This window comes from Opisthocomus hoazin, chromosome 10 (assembly GCF_030867145.1).
Source record: "Opisthocomus hoazin isolate bOpiHoa1 chromosome 10, bOpiHoa1.hap1, whole genome shotgun sequence".
In the NCBI taxonomy this organism is placed as follows: Eukaryota; Metazoa; Chordata; class Aves; order Opisthocomiformes; family Opisthocomidae; genus Opisthocomus; species Opisthocomus hoazin.
The window spans coordinates 20446189-20463507 of record NC_134423.1 but is presented as its reverse complement, the minus strand read 5'-3'; the positions used below and the strand labels follow the sequence as shown (position 1 = coordinate 20463507).

The 17319-nt window shown below is 42.6% G+C and overlaps 1 protein-coding gene across 1 annotated transcript; it reads right to left on the bottom strand.

Annotated features, from left to right (window-relative positions):
* Nucleotides 1-29: 29 nt before the first annotated feature.
* On the bottom strand, nucleotides 30-8663 carry SLC24A5 (solute carrier family 24 member 5). The gene is made up of 9 exons (XM_075432244.1): nucleotides 8561-8663; nucleotides 8058-8237; nucleotides 6573-6656; nucleotides 6376-6479; nucleotides 5955-6055; nucleotides 4843-5126; nucleotides 3911-4117; nucleotides 908-1009; nucleotides 30-352 (listed from the first exon to the last, which is right to left on the bottom strand). Exons 1-9 carry the CDS (start codon nucleotides 8655-8657, stop codon nucleotides 30-32), a joined length of 1482 nt encoding a protein of 493 aa, XP_075288359.1. The 5' UTR covers nucleotides 8658-8663.
* Between the last annotated feature and the right edge of the window lie 8656 nt (nucleotides 8664-17319).

Below are 17319 nucleotides of genomic sequence, written 5' to 3'. Positions count from 1 at the left end.
TTTTTCATCAGTATAATGACTGATTCAAACTAGTTACCACAGACCCTTGTAGGATTGTTTCCTATGATGCCAAGTTCGTATAAAATTGCTAATACAGTAAATACTAAGTACAGTACAAGACAAATTGCTCCCAATTTTTTATCTATTTTCCAGCCATTCAGGTGAACTGCCAGAAAAATAAAAACAACAGAACAGATAAGAGAAATGGCTGTGTATGTCAGACCACTGCTGTTCACTTCTATGGGTCCTGATGTATTTATGAAGGCAGTTTTTATAAACCAGGGTATTCCCAAACAGAGCATATCAAATACGTTGGATCCTACAATGTTAGACATAGCCATATCTCCATTTCCTGTAAAAGAAGAAATACAAATAAGTCTACTTAATTGTATTGTGTGAAATTGCCAAATTGTTTTGGAGGAACAGACTGTCAGCCATCAGTTTCTCACAGAGCACCCTTTTTGGACTTTTCATTGAAAGAACTGTAGTCATGATTCTACAGAACATGGTTTTGGGTAGCACGAGCATAAAACAAAAAAAAAGTCTCCCTAAATCACCAGCATCTGCATAGTTGCACTTATATTAAGCTAGACAGGCTATTCTAAAACCCAGTCATGTTTAAAATACCAAGACCTACAGTTGTGTTTTGCAGTAAAACTGTAACAATCAACAACAAATCAAACCAATCTAGAATACTTCTCTGAGATACCCTGAGAGGTTTTTAAATGTCTGAGCCACAGCTTCTTCAGGTAAGCTACATATTTATTATTAGTAAACTTAAGCTCTAGAATCTGAAGCAACAATTTTGAAGTTAGTCCTTGAATTTCTGGAAATGTTCACTGGAATTCTTTTTTTCATTTCTTTTAAACAAATCCATTGGAATGAGCCTGAAAACTAAAATCTTTACCTTTTCGAGCCACCAGCACACTTGCAACTGTATCTGGTACACTTGTTCCTGCTGCTAGTAATGTGAGACCCATTACTGACTCTGGAATTCCCAGTGTTTCACCTGCAGTTGATAAATAATGGTAGAAAATGCCAGTATGTTTTTAGTTTGTTTCATCCAAAGAAATTGTTTTGGACTTTGTTTGCTGGAGAAGGGATTAGTAATCATACAGTAATTTTGAAAGAAATCTGTCAGCTAACTTGACCAAATATGAAGTGACTGAACCATGAAGTAGTTAAAACCAAGAACAACAACAAAGAAATACATCCTGTCCTTGTTCGTCAGTCAAAAAAAAAAAAAAAAGGAATTGTAGTATAGTAACCATCCTGCTTAACAAGTTTCACAAAGACCTGAGTGGAATGTCTCCAGTGGTCAAGACAATACCAATTACAAATTTTTTCTTTCAGATACAGTAGAAGTTTAAGTATCTAACAATTTACTCCCCTTTTTTCGTCAACTTCTGGAAAATACGGTAGTCTTCTATGTTTTTGGGCATCTCATCTTTGGTGCTTAAAAGTCTCATGAAGCAGTAACTCTTGTAATCACCCACTCTTTAAAGGGGGGGGGGGGAGCACATGAATTTTCTTGGGGAGAAGGGTCATTAAGATCATTACTACAATCCTATCTCCAGTACGTAGCTTTACCATTTCACTTCTTTTGTTGGATTCGGAAGAATCAAAATGCAGAAATTTTATGACTTGTAAGTGCAAATAATCCTTTAGAAGTGTGAGTTTCTTTAGGTAAATACTAGTTTAAATTATGAAAAGTTTTAAATTGTTTGTAAGTTTTAAATTGTTGTAATTACTAAAACGGCAGCTTATTTTTCCCCACCATTTTTTTTGCCCTGTATGTTCTATAGCGTATTAATTTCTCAATGTACAGGGATTTAGATCTTCAAAATGGTTGTAGCAGTTGTACTATTCACAAGCATCAGTATGCTGAAGTATTTGATATCTGTATTCAAGCTATTACGTCATTAGTTTTTCGTAAACTTTTTTGTTCACTAAAAAGTATCTTTATTTTTTTTGTTGATATCTGAATTCTTACTTGCAATATTTGGACACTAACAAGAGCAGTTTCTTAAAATAAGAGGCAGTACTTTGTAAGCTAGGTCAGCAGTGCTTGCCTAGTACATACCAGTCAGCCCAGGACATTTTTTTGAAGCTATTTGTTGGTTGAGAGGAACTAATGTGATCCTGTTGCAGAATTTGTACTGGTATTTATTATTCTATTGCTCCTAATGTAAGAGATTTGTAGGATGAGGGACCAACAAGATCAGCTTTTATAAATCATCCAGGCTGGAAAGTAATGGTTCATGCCAAGCAAACCAAGGTGAAAGATGAATGAACCAGCCTTATGTACCCAACAGTAGTTTCCAGATCTCTGAAGGCTGTAAGATAGAATCTGAACTCAGGTGAATCTGTTTTTATTAGATAGATTTATCTTCTGTTTAATGTGAAGGAGGTTTTTCTGGCAACTGACCATAAAGAGAATGGTCTTGTTTTTCTAGCCTTTACTTAATTTTGTGTATCAGTAGCAATATCTTGCTATAAGTAGTCAAATTTTCTTTGCTAGCAACAGAAAGGTGTACTAAGTTAGGTTTGTTCTTGACCATCAAAATTTAGTCCCCAGCTATCATACCTCTGTGACATTCTGATAGGCTGTTTTTGCAACTATAGAATCTTTGAGTCACCCTTCATGAAAGAACCTGGACTTGAATATAACGTGTATGTAATTTTTAGCATTTTAACATGCAAATAGAACATTTTGACCTAGTAGTGGGCCAAATACCCACAATATTCCTTGTGATGACTCTTCAAAGTGGACTAGCGCTAATGAACTATTGGAATCTCCAGTGTACCTGCTTTCACATGAGTTAGCACTTTGTCTAGTAGAACAGCAATAACTTTCATTTGAATCTTGTTTGAAAGGCTTCTAGCATTCAGACAGTAAACCCTTGCTCTTTAAATACAAGTGGAAAATTATTTGACCAATGAGTGTACCTGGTGGGTGTTATATCCAGCGATTTACTAGTAATTTCTCAAAGGTTTACAAAATGTGTATAGGTCTATTTCTGCACTGAACAAGGAGTTATTCACTGAACTTCAGTTGTAAACAAGTTGAGGATTCTGAACTAGCAGAACACTTGATTAGGATTAGTGAGCTATAATGTGGAAATGGCAAGCTTTGTAACATTTCTTTCTCATTTAGATTTATTTTCTGCTTGTTCTTAAAATTGAAACTGGATTTTTAAGCCACTGGAGTAGCAGTGAAATGAGGAGACTTGTTTTAAGATAATATTCGTACACACAAGTGCACACCTCTTCTCTCGCTTAAATGCAATTTTTTTACTGCTTCACTTTATGATGCAGATTTGTAAGAGCTTTACATACACCCCCCCCCCCCCCAAGAATGTTTAAGAAACACATGACACTACAGTTGAAATAAAATAGTACAAAAATTTGGGAGTTTTTTTGGCAGTTAATTTAATGCTAAATCTCTTACTATAGTGTTCAAGAAAAATATAGGTATAGACATAATGGGTCTTTTACAGAATGCTGAGCCTTTAATTCTAGTCTTGGTGGATTCCATGTTTGTCAGACTTCAGATTGACAAGTTTATTGCTGTGTATCTAATTGTTTCACTTCATGAAGCAGTTTAATGAAACTGCCTCTTTTTAAATATAGGCTGGTTTTAGTAGCTAAACAAATTCTGGTTCGTGTGATGGTAAGCAGTCCCAAGCAGCTGAACTCTAAAGAGGTTTTCATTAGGTGGAAGAAGGTGGCAAACTAAGCAGTCAAACGTAAAGGTTTTTTGGGTTTGCTTGTTGGGTTTTTTACAGCAAAGTCTGTTTTGCTAAACTGATTGTTAATTGTGGAAAGGAAAACTTCACAGGAGAAAACTGTTTTTTCAGGGATTCTGAATTGGTTGATGCTGTATAGCAACAGCACTTTAGGTACCTACCTGCTATTGTTATCATCCATACAAGAACATAAGTTATTGCAGAAATCCATGCTGCTGAAATTAAAAATGTCACCATGAACCAGTTCCTCCAGAACTGTCTTCTGCAATCTGGTGTAGTCAGGTAGAGTAGAATAATAATAGGAAGGGATAACACCCACAAAATCCTCTTCATATCTGCTTCAGGCATGGTGAAGACACTTGGATGATCTGTTGAAGAAAAAGTAACTGTTTTAAGTTGTAGCATTAAGTCTGAATCCATAGCATACAGCCATGTTAACTTGTCTCTACTTGTGAGAATACTGAAAAAAGGTTAAAAAGTACTTCCTCAAGTTCTACATCACACTGGACAAAACTCTGAAATCAAATGTTCTTTATTACCATGTCACTAGGAGAGAACTAAGGTGGATGAAAAATGAACTTTTCTATAAAGGTTTACACAAAATGTTTACCACAGTAAGCACCAATGGCTCTTTTTTGCCTCAGTGAAGAGGAAGCTGATGATCTGTTGGCACATCGTAGCTATTCCTTTACTTCTGATATAATGCATATTTTGGGTTATGATCCTGCTGTTGTAAGAAAACAGTGTGTACTGGTGCAGTACTGGTGCATCTCTCAACTGATACTGTATTTTACAAGCAGTGTTGCTGGGAAGTTTCAAATGTGCACAGCAAAGACTGATGGAATTCTGCTGCTCTAATATGACACAAATAAGCAACTATCCTAGCATTCCTCTAGCAATTAACTTCATTTAAATACCACCACTCTGATTTTGCTTAATGTTACAGTCTAGGGAAGACTAATGATGTACTTAAATACTGTGCTGGAGGTGTTTTGTCAACAAAATCTTAATAATATCTGAGAATCTACTCTTTATTAGAACTGTTGCAGATAGGCAGACAGAGTGTTAGAGACAACTGTAATAATACTTGTACCTTCAGAGATTTCATCAAGTCCATGCAGGCTTGTTGAAAGTTGAGAGTAGTCCAGTGTATCTTGAAAAATTCCGCTATCTGTTCTTGACTGTTGATGAATTAGAGGTCCACTCTCTTCCCTCCATCCAACCAGTGGCTGCTGCTCGGCAGTCTCTTCCATAGCTTTTGTAAGACACGTACAGCAGGGACTGAACTTTTTCATGAGGTATTGGTTGATTTTAATGTCAAAACAAAGTACCAGGATGTAACATCCATATATCAATAACAAGGATGCGCTTTCGTACCTAGAATGGAAAACAGATTTTACAGAACGTGTAATGTTAAAAAACCCAACTCTTTGTTAAAATGGCTGGTATAAGGAGAGAGAGAGAGAGAAAGAGAGAGAGAAAATTTGCATGAGTAGCAAAAGAAAAACACACAAAAGCATTTATCTACGGTTGTATGGCCAGTGTCATGGAAGCTCATGAGTGTCCCCATGTCTCTCAGCAGGTTGATTAATTCGTGTCCCCTGCAGAATCTTGTTTGTGTATTGTATAGCTGCATGTTTTCCAGGGGATCTTACTGATTGAACATCTTAACTGATGTTTGCAAAATTGAGTCTTCACGTGACGGTTAAAGAGAGGGCTAGTATGTGCTATTTTGAGTTGGAATCTTCAGAGACTTAGTGCTGGACCTGGCTGGCTTGTTGAGGCAACAGGAGTTTGTGTTGACGGAAGAGAGTTAAAACAGCAGAAGCTCATGATCTGCTTCTAGCAGACAAATGTTTTTCTTAACAGTGATGCTATCAAAGGAAAGGCTCAAAAGGAGTAAACTATGAAGACGAATTGCTATGCCAAAACAGTTATGATAGAAATTGTGAAGTCTGTACAGACAAACCTATGCAGATCAAACTTCATAAATATGCAGGATTTGAATGCTTAGGTAATAATCTTTACAAGCATTGTAACTTTCTTGGTTTTTAAAGTCAACAGGATGTTTATTTCTGTTAGTGAATGGTGGTTCAGGCTACTTGAAGTTTGGGTTTGGGGTTGATTGGTTGGTTGGTTTGTTTTTCAAAACACTGTCTCGCTAATCTCCAGTCAACATGAATTCAACACTACTTGTGCTCTTACCAGTAAATTCTGTTGTCAGATATCATCGCAAGGACCGCCGCAGCACTAATTGTATATGCCAGACAGTCTCTAAACAGCGGCCAACAGGATAGCCTGGAAACCTGCAGATCACAGATTCATTTACTTTTCTTAAACTCGTCTGTAATACTTATGACTAAGTGCTGTAAATACTGCATCAATATGTTGTTTCTATATTATGTAAAAATTTAAGATTCTTGGGAATGACAAGTATGATATTTAACAAGTTAGTGTTTTTAAAAACTTTCATAGCAAGTTATCTTAAAACTGATTACATGCTGGTTTTGCTACTAAATAATAAACTTGACAGTTGTCATAGTAAGTCTCTCTTGGCTTTTGTTGGCAAATCAGAAAGGATAACCATTTGGCTCTTAGGAGCAGAACTGTCAAAGTTGATACATACCACGCTGGAAAACAGCCCACAAGCTGCAGAAATACCAAGAAGATTATAGATTGCTGATCCAAGGATGGTGCTGACGCCGATATCTCCCTTTGTCACGAAGACTCCTATAAGGAAAATGACTCTCTGGTATGTTTCAGTTTGGCATGCAAGGAAAAGAATTCTAGATTCTGAGGAATCTAGAAACATGTGTCTCTTACCTAGAAAAGCAGTGACAAGCTCTGGAGCAGAGCTTCCAGCAGCCATAAAAGTTGCTCCAGCAACATCCTGAGAGAGGCCAAGGCCTGAGGATAGAGCAAAAGAATTGCTTATAAAAAGAAATATGGCAGTAGTCTGTACCCTTTTCTTGTGTTAGTATATAATGTTAGAAGCTACTACAGTTTAATAGAATGAACTTTGCGTACTTTCATACAGCTAATGCATTTAGTTTAAATTGGTAAAAGAATATATTGAAAGCATAACCTCATTTATTGGGCTAATTTATTTCTAACTTTATTACAGAAATTATTTTAAATACCAGGAAAGTAGTACTGATAATACAAGACATTTGGGCATGATCTTAAAATGTAAAATAGGCATTTCATTTGTTTCATATGGGTAAATCGTGGGGAGATTCCTTGGACTCTAGTGTGATATTGCTACGCGATACATGTCAAGTCTGTCTATCTTCCAGGGAAATCCATGCTACTGTGTCTTCACATACCAGAAATACTAGTTAAATTCAAATCAGTGCTGCGATCTTAAAATCAAATTTTCACTTCATATGGACAGTGTAAGAACCTGTGCTTGCTTGAATGAAATGAGATTTTTGTCCTGGTAAGTTGACTGTTTCTGAACTGTAACTCACTCTGTGGATCAAGTTCTGCACACTAAGAACAGGGACATACAGCTAACTATGGGAAAAGTCTGACAAATGCTTATTTATCATCAATAAAAAAAATACCGGCTCTACAGCAACGTTTAAGCTTACATTTTCTGTAAGTGTTCTGGTCTGGAGAATGTTTTCCAGTGTTCAGGGAGGAGTTTCCCTAGGGGAATTTTTTTAATTCTTGGCAATGAAAAGCTGAACTCTTGGCCAAGACCATCTCTTTAATTCAGTGGTCTGCTGAAGCCAGGGGAATTACTACAGGTTGATTAGATTTCACAGAACTGTTGTGGCTGTGGTATTGCTTTCCCTCCTCTGTCATACCTTTAGTATGTAAACAGTAGCTCATCCTGATACTTGCTCACTACAAGGTACTTAATTCCCACATTTTAACATAGAGTTTTGGTTTCTTGCTTTGATCATCTGTCGTCCCCATCCCCACCGCCCCTTTTATTTTGCTCTTACTAGTAACCTGGACATATTACTGCTCACCCCACAGCTCCATTGTCAGTTTAATTAACACTGAGGAAGTTTTAAGATTTTCCTCCAGGCATGCAGTCATGGTTTGTCTGAGCCCAGGACACACAGGGAAAGCAAATCTTAAACGAATGTGTGTGCAGAGTGTAATCAGAGTATGATTTTTCAGCATAATATTGACGCATGGTATTGAGTTAAATATTATATTGATAAGTTGAACTGTGCACAGAGACTCTGAACTTTCTTGAGTTTTGTCTCCAGAGCACTCTGAAGCTTTTCTAAACAGAATGTTCTACACCCAGCTGCTCGGTCTGACATGGAAAAGATCAGGCTGTTCACTTACATTCACTGATGATCTCTAGAGAAGGCAGGAAGTAATCATCGCACACAATGGACACAGCCAAAAACATGTAAAGTGTAATTATGAAATAGATAACGATTCCTCCATCCTTTCTCTCCTGCGGTGTAAAAAATCCTTCGGGAAACTCCGATGAAGAAGAAAGGACGCAGCCGCTGCTGTTTTCTGAAAATGGAGTGCAAACGTGTTACCCCTCCGCCTCCCTTCCCCCTTTCCCGGCTGTAGGGCTCCGGGGCTCAGACCCCCCCCGCAGCCAGCCTCCAGGGACAGTTCCGTCTCTCAGGTTTGTTTTCCACTCTGGGACAAGGACAGCGGCAGCAACGCCCGGAGGGCTGCGGCGAAGCCCTCGGAGCGGCGCACCTGGGGACGGAGGGCGGCGGGAGGGGGGTGAGGCAGCTGGCGGAGGCGCTCCCCGCAGCTGCGGGGCAGAGCCGCCCGCCCCACAGCCTGCACAGCGGGGCCCCGGGCTCCCCGGGACGGCTCCTTACCTGCGCCTGCGGCCGGGCGCTGGGCCCGCGCTCCCCGCGGAGGCGGCCGCCAGCCCGCCAGCAGCAGCAGCAGCACCGGCACCGCCGCCCGCCGCATCCCGCCGGCTCTGAGGGAGGGAGAGCGGCCGGGCGGGCGGCAGCGGCGCTGGGGCGGGAAGGTCACGTGCGGGCCGTGCCGCCCCCGCCTGCTGCGCCCCGGCCGGGGCGTCCGCGGGGGGTCCCGGGCTACGGCTGAGGCGCTGGGGGCGGCGGGCAGGGCCCCGGCGGACGGGCCACGCTCCGCCCCCGCCGTCATCCGCCGCGTGTGCCGGGGCAGAACGCCGGGCCGCGGCGAGGGCGCTGCCGGCGCAAGCTGCTGGCCGCGGTACCCGGGTGCGGGGAGGGGCGGCAGGCGGCTTGGGGCCGGCTCTCCCGCGTCTGCTGCGACAATTTGTGCTCGTTCCCACCGATCTACCGCGGTTCCCGCCGGTGCGGTCGCTGGGCTCGCCCCTCGCTGGCGCTGCGTAGGTGAAGGGCTCGGCAGGAGCAAGGCTGAGACCTGCCACGCGATCCCCCCCCTCAGCCCCAGCTCACTGAACGCCTTTGTCTGGTGACCTTTCCACAGTGAAGTCATGTGTGTAATTGAGGATTAAACAGCAAAATACAGTCTTTTAGCAAAATGGCTTTGTAAAGCCGTTCCTCCTGCTCCTCCCCGGTCACCGGTTTCTCAGGAGGAGTTGTGTTCCCAGCGAGTCGCTTACAGACACGTCTCCATACACATTTTCATGCCACATGATGCCCTGAAGTGCCCCTGTTATCACTAGTCATTTGCTGGATGTGAAGCTGATGCTCACATTTGTGAGAAAGGAGTGCACACTGGAAAATATTGTTTTGCTTCATTGCATCTAATCCCTCTGAACTCTTCTTCTTCCCTGCATCCATGGTGTTTGGCTAATATGTGATCAGCCTCTCCCTAGGACACAGGAGATGAGATAACGTGAAAAAGTGGATATTTTTCTCCTGGATTGAATCAAAGCCACCACTAGAATATGAACGCTGGCTTTCAGAGAAAAATTTTCTGGCACAACAAATTCTGCAGCAATTGCTGTTGCCAATTTCTGACCCCTCTGTGGCCCAGAATGCTTTTTACCAGAGCAAGAATGACTTCAGTGCTCAAGATCTTCAGGGGTGACAACTTGCTTTCAGAAACGAGTCTCCACACTTGCTGAAAGGCAGACTGCAGCAGAGTTATGGCAGCTGCTCCTTCTGCTTTACAGGAGAAAATAAATCATTGTGGTCTTGAAAGATTTAAGGATTTTCTTCTGAATCCCACTTTTCACCAGTGTAAAACAGTAGAAACTTTCCTGTCTAAATTACTGGTGGCTCTTTCCTTACACAGGTCAACAGAAAGGGTTTCGTTATCAAGGTAAGAGGCTTCCTTGCTACTGCCTCTCTTCCCTACAGCTTATAATTTGCCTGCTCTTAAAACCTCAGCACAGTTTTCTAATATCAGCTGCTTCGTTTCAATTCTGATATTTTTTGATGGTATGCTCTTTTTTTATTGCTTTAAATTACTGACAAGCCTGCCGTTCAGATGGGAATGCGTTCTCTTGGTACAGCAACGCGCTTGCTGTGTAGTTAGGAAAGCTCAGTCATGTGATTTCAGGATTTGGAGGTTTTGCTATGCTCTGGTTCTGCTCTGTGTTCAAGCTCTAATTCCTTTCCATAGGCACCCCCTCTCTGTGCATAGCTGAAGCAAAGCCAGAGCTTTGATTTTAGTGAGGACTGAAGCCCATTTAGTTTGCTGAGAAGCTGCGAGTGAGGTTGCTGTGCTCGTGCCCTCCTTGCCAAGCACACCCCTGGAGAGAGAAACAAACCCAAAAGAAACCCCATAGCCTCCCAGCATGAGGAACCATGTGCTGCCTATCTGCACGCTTGACCCAGTGCAAAAACACTGACAGCCAGAGCGTGTTTTGGCCCCAGCATGGCTGGCTGCCTGGTCTGGGCTATTTTGCGCTGAGGGCCTTCTGCAAAGATGAGGTGGTCAACTAACAGTGCAGATTTAACGCATGCTGCTGCATTTTTTGGCTGCTGTTAAGATAATGCCCTACTCTCCTTAGCAGTAAAAATAATAGATAAATAAATTTTTCGGAGCTTGTGAAGGAGAGAGAAGGGCAGCTGTTTGCTGGTCAGGTTGCTAACACTAAGGCTCTGCCACCACGGGGATGTGCCGAAGGGCTCCTGTGGCTGCCAGAGCACAAACCTCTCCCAGGGTGAGGTAGCATCGAACTACAGCAGCTGCAGCTCCTTTCCCAGTGACCCTATTCTGGTGTGAACTGGCTACTATACCTGAATGCCCCTTTCAGCTGAGGACAGGAAGTTGTTTTGCCGCCCTTTAAAGCAAAGGGAGGTTGGGCTGTGGAGAGGTCTGACTCCAGCTGTGTGCTGTTTAGGGGGCAGGTGGGAGAAGATGTGCATTGGGCCCTGCTGTTGTGTCTCCACACAGCAGGTACTTGTTTTCTTGTGAGTGGGGTAAGACTTCAGTACTTCTGTATAAGTCCAAGAGGAGTTTTTCTCTAAGCAGTGAATTTGCTTAGTGTTGTTTGAGGTTTTTCTCTTGTGCTTTCTTTGTAATGTCAGCAGACATGGCATGGATACTGAGGAAAAAAGCAGGTGAGTTTATCAGAACTTACAGAATCACAGAATCACAGAATAGTAGGGGTTGGAAGGGACCTCTGTGGGTCATCTAGTCCAACCCCCCCTGCCGAAGCAGGGTCACCTACAGCAGGCTGCACAGGAGAGCATGAGTCCTTGTTGGTAGGATCCAGCCCTTAGATAGAAAGGGTATGGGGATGGCATGATGAATCCATTGCTAGCTTAAAACAACAAAAAAAGATTTTTGTGCAGGCTGGGCTCAGTCTTGCTGGGGGAAGAAAAAGGAGGTAGAGATCCTAGTAAGTGACCTACAGCTAGCTTGGTGTAGGTGATTGCATGTACCTGTACAGGAATGCTGAGTTTCTCTGGCTTCCTTAATTATAAATGCACTTGCAGTTTTTCTTCTGACTCAAGCTGTAACTGACTGTTTCAATCACAGTTCAGTATCTGTGTCATCCTTTCCCTGTGGTTTTGTTTTTTGGGGGTTTGGTTGGTTGGTTTGGGTTTGTTTTTTTTTGGTAGTGGTCTGTAGAAAATTAGCCAAATCTGGGTTTGGCTGAGCACGCTTGGACAGCCCCAGGGCTGATAGGATTGCAGCTTGGTGTTAGCTGTACCCTAGTGTTACAGCTCCTGTCCTAGTACGTGAGGCCCTGTGCACCGCTGTGCTCTTCTTGTGGGATGGTCTGCGCACGTATACACCATTCATGCTCCCAGTCACAAGACGTAACGTGCTGGGAAACAAAATAAGTGAAGATGTTTTCATCCTCAACTCCCCCCCCCCCCCCCCCAACATTCTTGTGTCAATTTGGTGTTAGCCGTATTTGGCAGAAAAGAAGCTGAGGATGAAAAGGGAGCTGACTACCTGCCCTGTTGCTGCGATGGGAGGCTGTGCTAGCGCTGTTCGGAAGGCTGGTTTGCACACTCCCTTTTCTCTGTTTGTGCTGCTCATGGGGCTTCTTTGGAGGCTAGAGTAACTGTCTGTGTAAAATGATAGTCTCTAAAAGAGCTAGAAGAATAAATTCTCTTACCCTGAGGTGCTCAGATACCACCCTAAGGTGATGAGATAGATACTTCACTGTTGCAAAGTTAAAATGAGTCTCTTCAGTGTAACTCCATTATTCTTCATTTAAAAGATAAATATACCGTCATTGTCAGACCAGATATTCCCCTTTGTCAGCATTTCATGGCTCACTTCCTGGATCTAGATAGATTGATGATAGCTGTTTAATATTCTTCCCTCCATAACCAGCGATTTGAGAGTTGCCAACTCTCATGATGGCTGCTGTTTTTCTTAAAGCATTAGCTTGATGTACATTAGCCACACACGAATCCTAACTTGCTCTCTCTTTCTTTCAAAGAAATAGCTGCAGAAAAAGCTTGAAAATGTGAATCTGAGCATCTAATGCTGGAGGCAAATAACCACATGACAATATTATTTTCAAGCTCATCTCATGACTTGAGGAAGGGGTGGTAGGTTAATTCATGGCTTTAGAACAATGCCAAAGGGATTTCCGACCCTTAGCTCCCTGAAGTACATGACAACCAAAAGCTCTTGCTGCGAATACTGCTGAAGATCACTGGAAGATACAACCCAACTGCAGTCCCTGGTGACAACCAGGGAAGCTGCTGAGCTGTGCAGCTATGGCGTTTGGTAGCCAGCACAAGCCTGCGTGAGTCATTTATTCTAGGACTCTTGGCCTGCATGTTATGACCTTGCACGTGTGGTGAATGGTTTTAATTGACTCTAAGCTGTGAAGTTGTGAACAGTGTATGTTTTTAGGGGGTCTGTAATTAGACTTCAGTGTCAATGCATCTGTGAGCTAAATGCAGGAAGCTTCCAGCTTTCAGTTGTGCTGTCTGGCTGCCTCCAGCTGCATTTCAGACACGAAGAGCGAGCAACGAGGTTATTTTTGGGAGGCAGATCATGGAAGCATTCACATCATGTAGTCAAGGGGAGGTGGGTGAGGGTGGGGAGTTCTTCTGAGGCCACTCTCTTCTGTGACGATTGCAGTTGTGGGATATTTTTCATTTAAGCTGTGGAGTAAAGTCACTCTCTGTGATAGTGTGGATGGTAGCCTGACAAAGGCATAGCTTGACTTAGGGCCACCCATAGTGTCAAAAAAGATAGAACCTCCTTGGCGGGATTTTTTTGCTTGCTTGTTCTCACGTGAATGCCTGCTGAAGGGAGGATGTACTATTGTTTGTTGGAGAAGATTGAATCTATTCATTTTGGTGCCTGGGGATTTCTACTTTCCCAGTAGTTCAAGCGCACAAAACTGCACCTCCCCATTTTTGGGCCCAAAGGCACCTCTCACTTCATCTGCTGTCTCTTTGGTGAAGCTCTACAGTAGTTCTTATGGAGTTAGGTTGCTCACTGGGTGGTTTGATCATCTGTTCAGGACATAGAAGAAAGCTTTTGGACTGAAAGTGAAACATGGAGAAGAGGAGGCTGAGAGGGGACCTTATTGCTCTCTACAACTACCTGGAAGGAGGTTGTAGTGAGGCAGGTGTTGGTCTCTTCTCCCAAGTAACTAGTGATAGGACGAGAGCTGATGGCCTCAAGCTGCATTAGGGGAAGTTCAGATTGGCTATTAGGAAAAAATTCTTTACTGAGAGAGTGGTCAGGCATTGGAACAGGCTGCCCGGGGCAGGTGGCTGAGTCACCATCCCTGGAGGTGTTCAAACCACATAGAGATGTGGCACTTTGGGACATGGTTTAGTAGGCATGGTGGTGTTGGGTTGATGGTTGGACCTGATGATCTGAGAGGTCTTTTCCAACCTATGATTCTATGTCCCAGATTAAAAATCTTAAGATTGAAGTCAGTAAGAACTTCTCCAGTAGTATTTGAATGCTCCTCCATGTTAACTGCTTTCCTTTGGTTAAAAGTCCTTATTAAGACAACTGGAATGTATCGTAAATGTGAGCGCTTGTGATATCATGAAACTGAATGTCTGATGGTAGTTGACTATCTAGACTGATCATTTCAGAAAATCTTGCCGCAAGACTAGATAGACCTATGTGTACTGCCTGTATACAAATACACTTGGATATACCAGGAGAGCAGGGCTGTCACTAGCCAGTAATAATGCCATATAGAAACTAATTTGTGTAGTTCTTATTTGGCGTCTCAATATACCCAGTGCCTTTAGAACATCTTGAGGCTGTGAAACTCAGAAGGCTGCACACAGTCTAAAAAGGATAGAAAATTGTGGATGCTCTGCAAATGGAGGCAGCATGTTTTGAGCATGTAAGTCAGGTGTTTGCATGTGGGATAGCCAAAGAATGGAGCAAAACGTTGAGGTCTGTGAGAGGAGTCCCATGGATAATAGTAATGTTGCACCATGATCACCCAAGGTTGCTCTATTCCATTCCTCCGCCAACTTGTGTATAGACCAAATATACATCCACCTCTTCTATTTCTGATACGCTGTTACGTCAGTGGGGCAGGTAAATACGTCACAAAACATACAGGAGATGCTGGCAGTGAGTGACTCGCCTATTTCTTTGATAAAAGCTTGGGGGGGGTTTGTTTTTTTTTTTGTATTTCCCTCCTTGCAACTATGCAAGGTCTTGTTTCTGTGGCCAAAGGAGAACCAAAGAGCAGAAAACTGCCTCCTTGCCCGCAATTTCTAAGCTTGTCTTTTCCTGCCAGTTCTGTGTACCGAGGGGTTCTGGTCCCTCTCAGTGACTTTTGCTTCCACTTGTTTTCTTCCCTCTTCCTGTTGCCACAGACACTTCAGCAAACACTTGTGCTCATACTTACACTGGAGTATAGGCTTGCTTCTCCCACACTCTCAAGTCTGTGTTTTCTATGGCTTTTTTACTTTAGCTCTCACTCTGGCCACCTTGAGGCTTGGCTTCGTCTGCTGCCTGCCTTCCTTTCGGTGCGCTTCTCTTGAACCGTTCTGGAGATCAAGCTGTGTGCTGAAGGCTGCGTGTCACAGCCTCGGCGGTTCCAGCGAGTCTGCCGCGTTTGTTGAAGATTTGCTGTTGTTTTTCGTTGTGTTGCTGATGAAACAGCCTCGCTGCTTTGGCGACTTTCAGCTGACCTTGAGTTTGCAAGTACTTAGGAATTTACATTCTACGTAAATAAAATGGAGATTATTATTCTTATGATTATAATATTACTCTTATGGTTATTACCTGCAAGTTCTGTAACCTTGGTGTTATCTCAGGAGATAAAACAAACTCTCAGTACGTAAGTGTCTGTATATACCCAACATCAAATCATGTTTTCTCCAATGCAATTGCTTCTTTTCATGTACTCCTGTAACTGAACAAGCATTAGAAAAACAATTATTATTGACATACTAGAGAAGAGACACATTTAATTCTATTCTATAGGCTACCAAGTTGTTTAGCCAGGTGAAGTCAGAATGTACTAACGTTATTTACAATGTAATCGTGTTGTTGATTTGAGGATGTTTCTCTGCTTCAGAAATTGGTTGCTAAAAGACAGTGTGTTGCAAAATACTACTTGTGTATATGTTACTGTGCATCAGCCTAGAGGAGACTCCTTGCATTTTAAAGTACCTTCAGGTTTTGGCGCGGTGTTTGTGATGCTAACCTTTTGTGGCCTCGTGCATGTTGTGATCTGCTCCTGGAAATCCTCGCTTCCTCCACTCGCCCCTGTGCAGCCTTAGGGGTGAGGGCAGCAGGGAAAAAAACAGCTTGGTTGCTTTTTGGCTGTGCTTTTGCTGAGGAAGGGAGAAGGGGGGAGTAGAGAAGGAGCAGGGGCCTTTGTGGCAGCCTGGCGAGACAGCGAAGCATCAGCCTGTTGTGTCTTCTGCGGTGAGGGGGGGAGGGCAACAAACTGAAGAGCAGAAACTTCTGGTGAAATGTAACTGAGTGGCTGCATGCCAGAAAGATGGTCTAGACAGATAGCTCTGTGAATCTGGAGTTTATGAAAACTGGCTGAAATTCAGCTGGAACTTTTTGATAAATTGGTTCTCCCAGTTTATTCTTTGGGTAGAGTTCATATAAATTATATCCAGACTAATAGTGCACATGATACATGGGTGCAGATGCCTGCCTTTCCTCTGGAAACACTGTAAGCTTTGCATGAGGATGAAGAAAAAAAATCAGCTCTGTGCTTCTGTTGAGGAGATGACGGAACTATTACTGCTCAAACTGAGCACTGCAGACAACTGAAGCATAAAATCTTGCCAACTCTGAGAATGTGTCTCTTTAGAGAGCTTTGGTGCACTCCCCCACTGCTTCCCCATGAGATATCTCATCACCAGAAATGCAGTTTGTGTTTCGCCAGAGGACTTTGCTTCTCCTAAGCTCGTGTAAACTGCTGGTGAGTTACTACTGGTTATTCCTTCACAACACTGACTTTGAAAAGCTCCACTGTGAAATGGAGAATATTTAGAACCCACACATTTAATAGTAATTCTGTCATGGCTGTATATGCTGGAACACAATGCTTTTAATATTCTAAGGCAACTCTTAAGTTTTTATCAGACCTTAAAAAAAGAACATATTGATGTCTTAATTGCTACCACAGAATATATAGATAATACTGTATCCTTCACAAGAAGCGTGTTGTGCTGACAGAGGAACTGATGTGATGGAGCTGAAACTTGTTTCCCTCAGGACAGAACAATTATTATATCCTTATGTCACTAAAACTGGATTCTCATATTTTTGCATATCATGAACTCTCTATGATTTAGGGTTTTCTCATCCATTTTAAAAGCTTCTAGCTTATGCATCTGTTCCCTGGCCACTAGAAGCATCATTTCATTGTGGTCAGTTGTCACTAATAAGCATGATCAGCAACCGTGGAGATGATGTACATAGTATATGGAAGTTTACATGACTTCTTCCATGGACCATTTGCCTTGTAAGCAGGGGATGGAAATGGCAGCCAGGTCTCCAGCTGCTGTCCTGTTCCTGCTTTCCAAGAATGCTGTTTCAGTACTGACTGGTTTACTGATAAACAGTTTTTGCAAACAATTCCCAGCTTACCTTTTCCTGGATCATTTCCAGACGTTCCCATTCATTGCCAAAGATTTCTTAGCTAAAGCTTGACTGAATAAATAGCTGATTCAGCATAAGAGGCTGGAAACCACCAGCAGGGATTAAAAAATGGTGGGGAAATAAGGATGCGGCTCAGCTA

What these genes read in the sequence shown, in the direction of transcription:
- SLC24A5 (XM_075432244.1), bottom strand. Translation starts at nt 8,657, where the DNA reads ATGCGGCGGGCGGCGGTGCCGGTGCTGCTGCTGCTGCTGGCGGGCTGG. An exon ending in GCTTGTCACTGCTTTTCTAG is followed by an intron (nt 6,480 to 6,572) that starts GTAAGAGACACA and finishes TTTTCCTTATAG; the next exon opens with GAGTCTTCGTGACAAAGGGA. An exon ending in TGTGCTGGTGGCTCGAAAAG is followed by an intron (nt 353 to 907) that starts GTAAAGATTTTA and finishes CTTCTTTTACAG; the next exon opens with GAAATGGAGATATGGCTATG.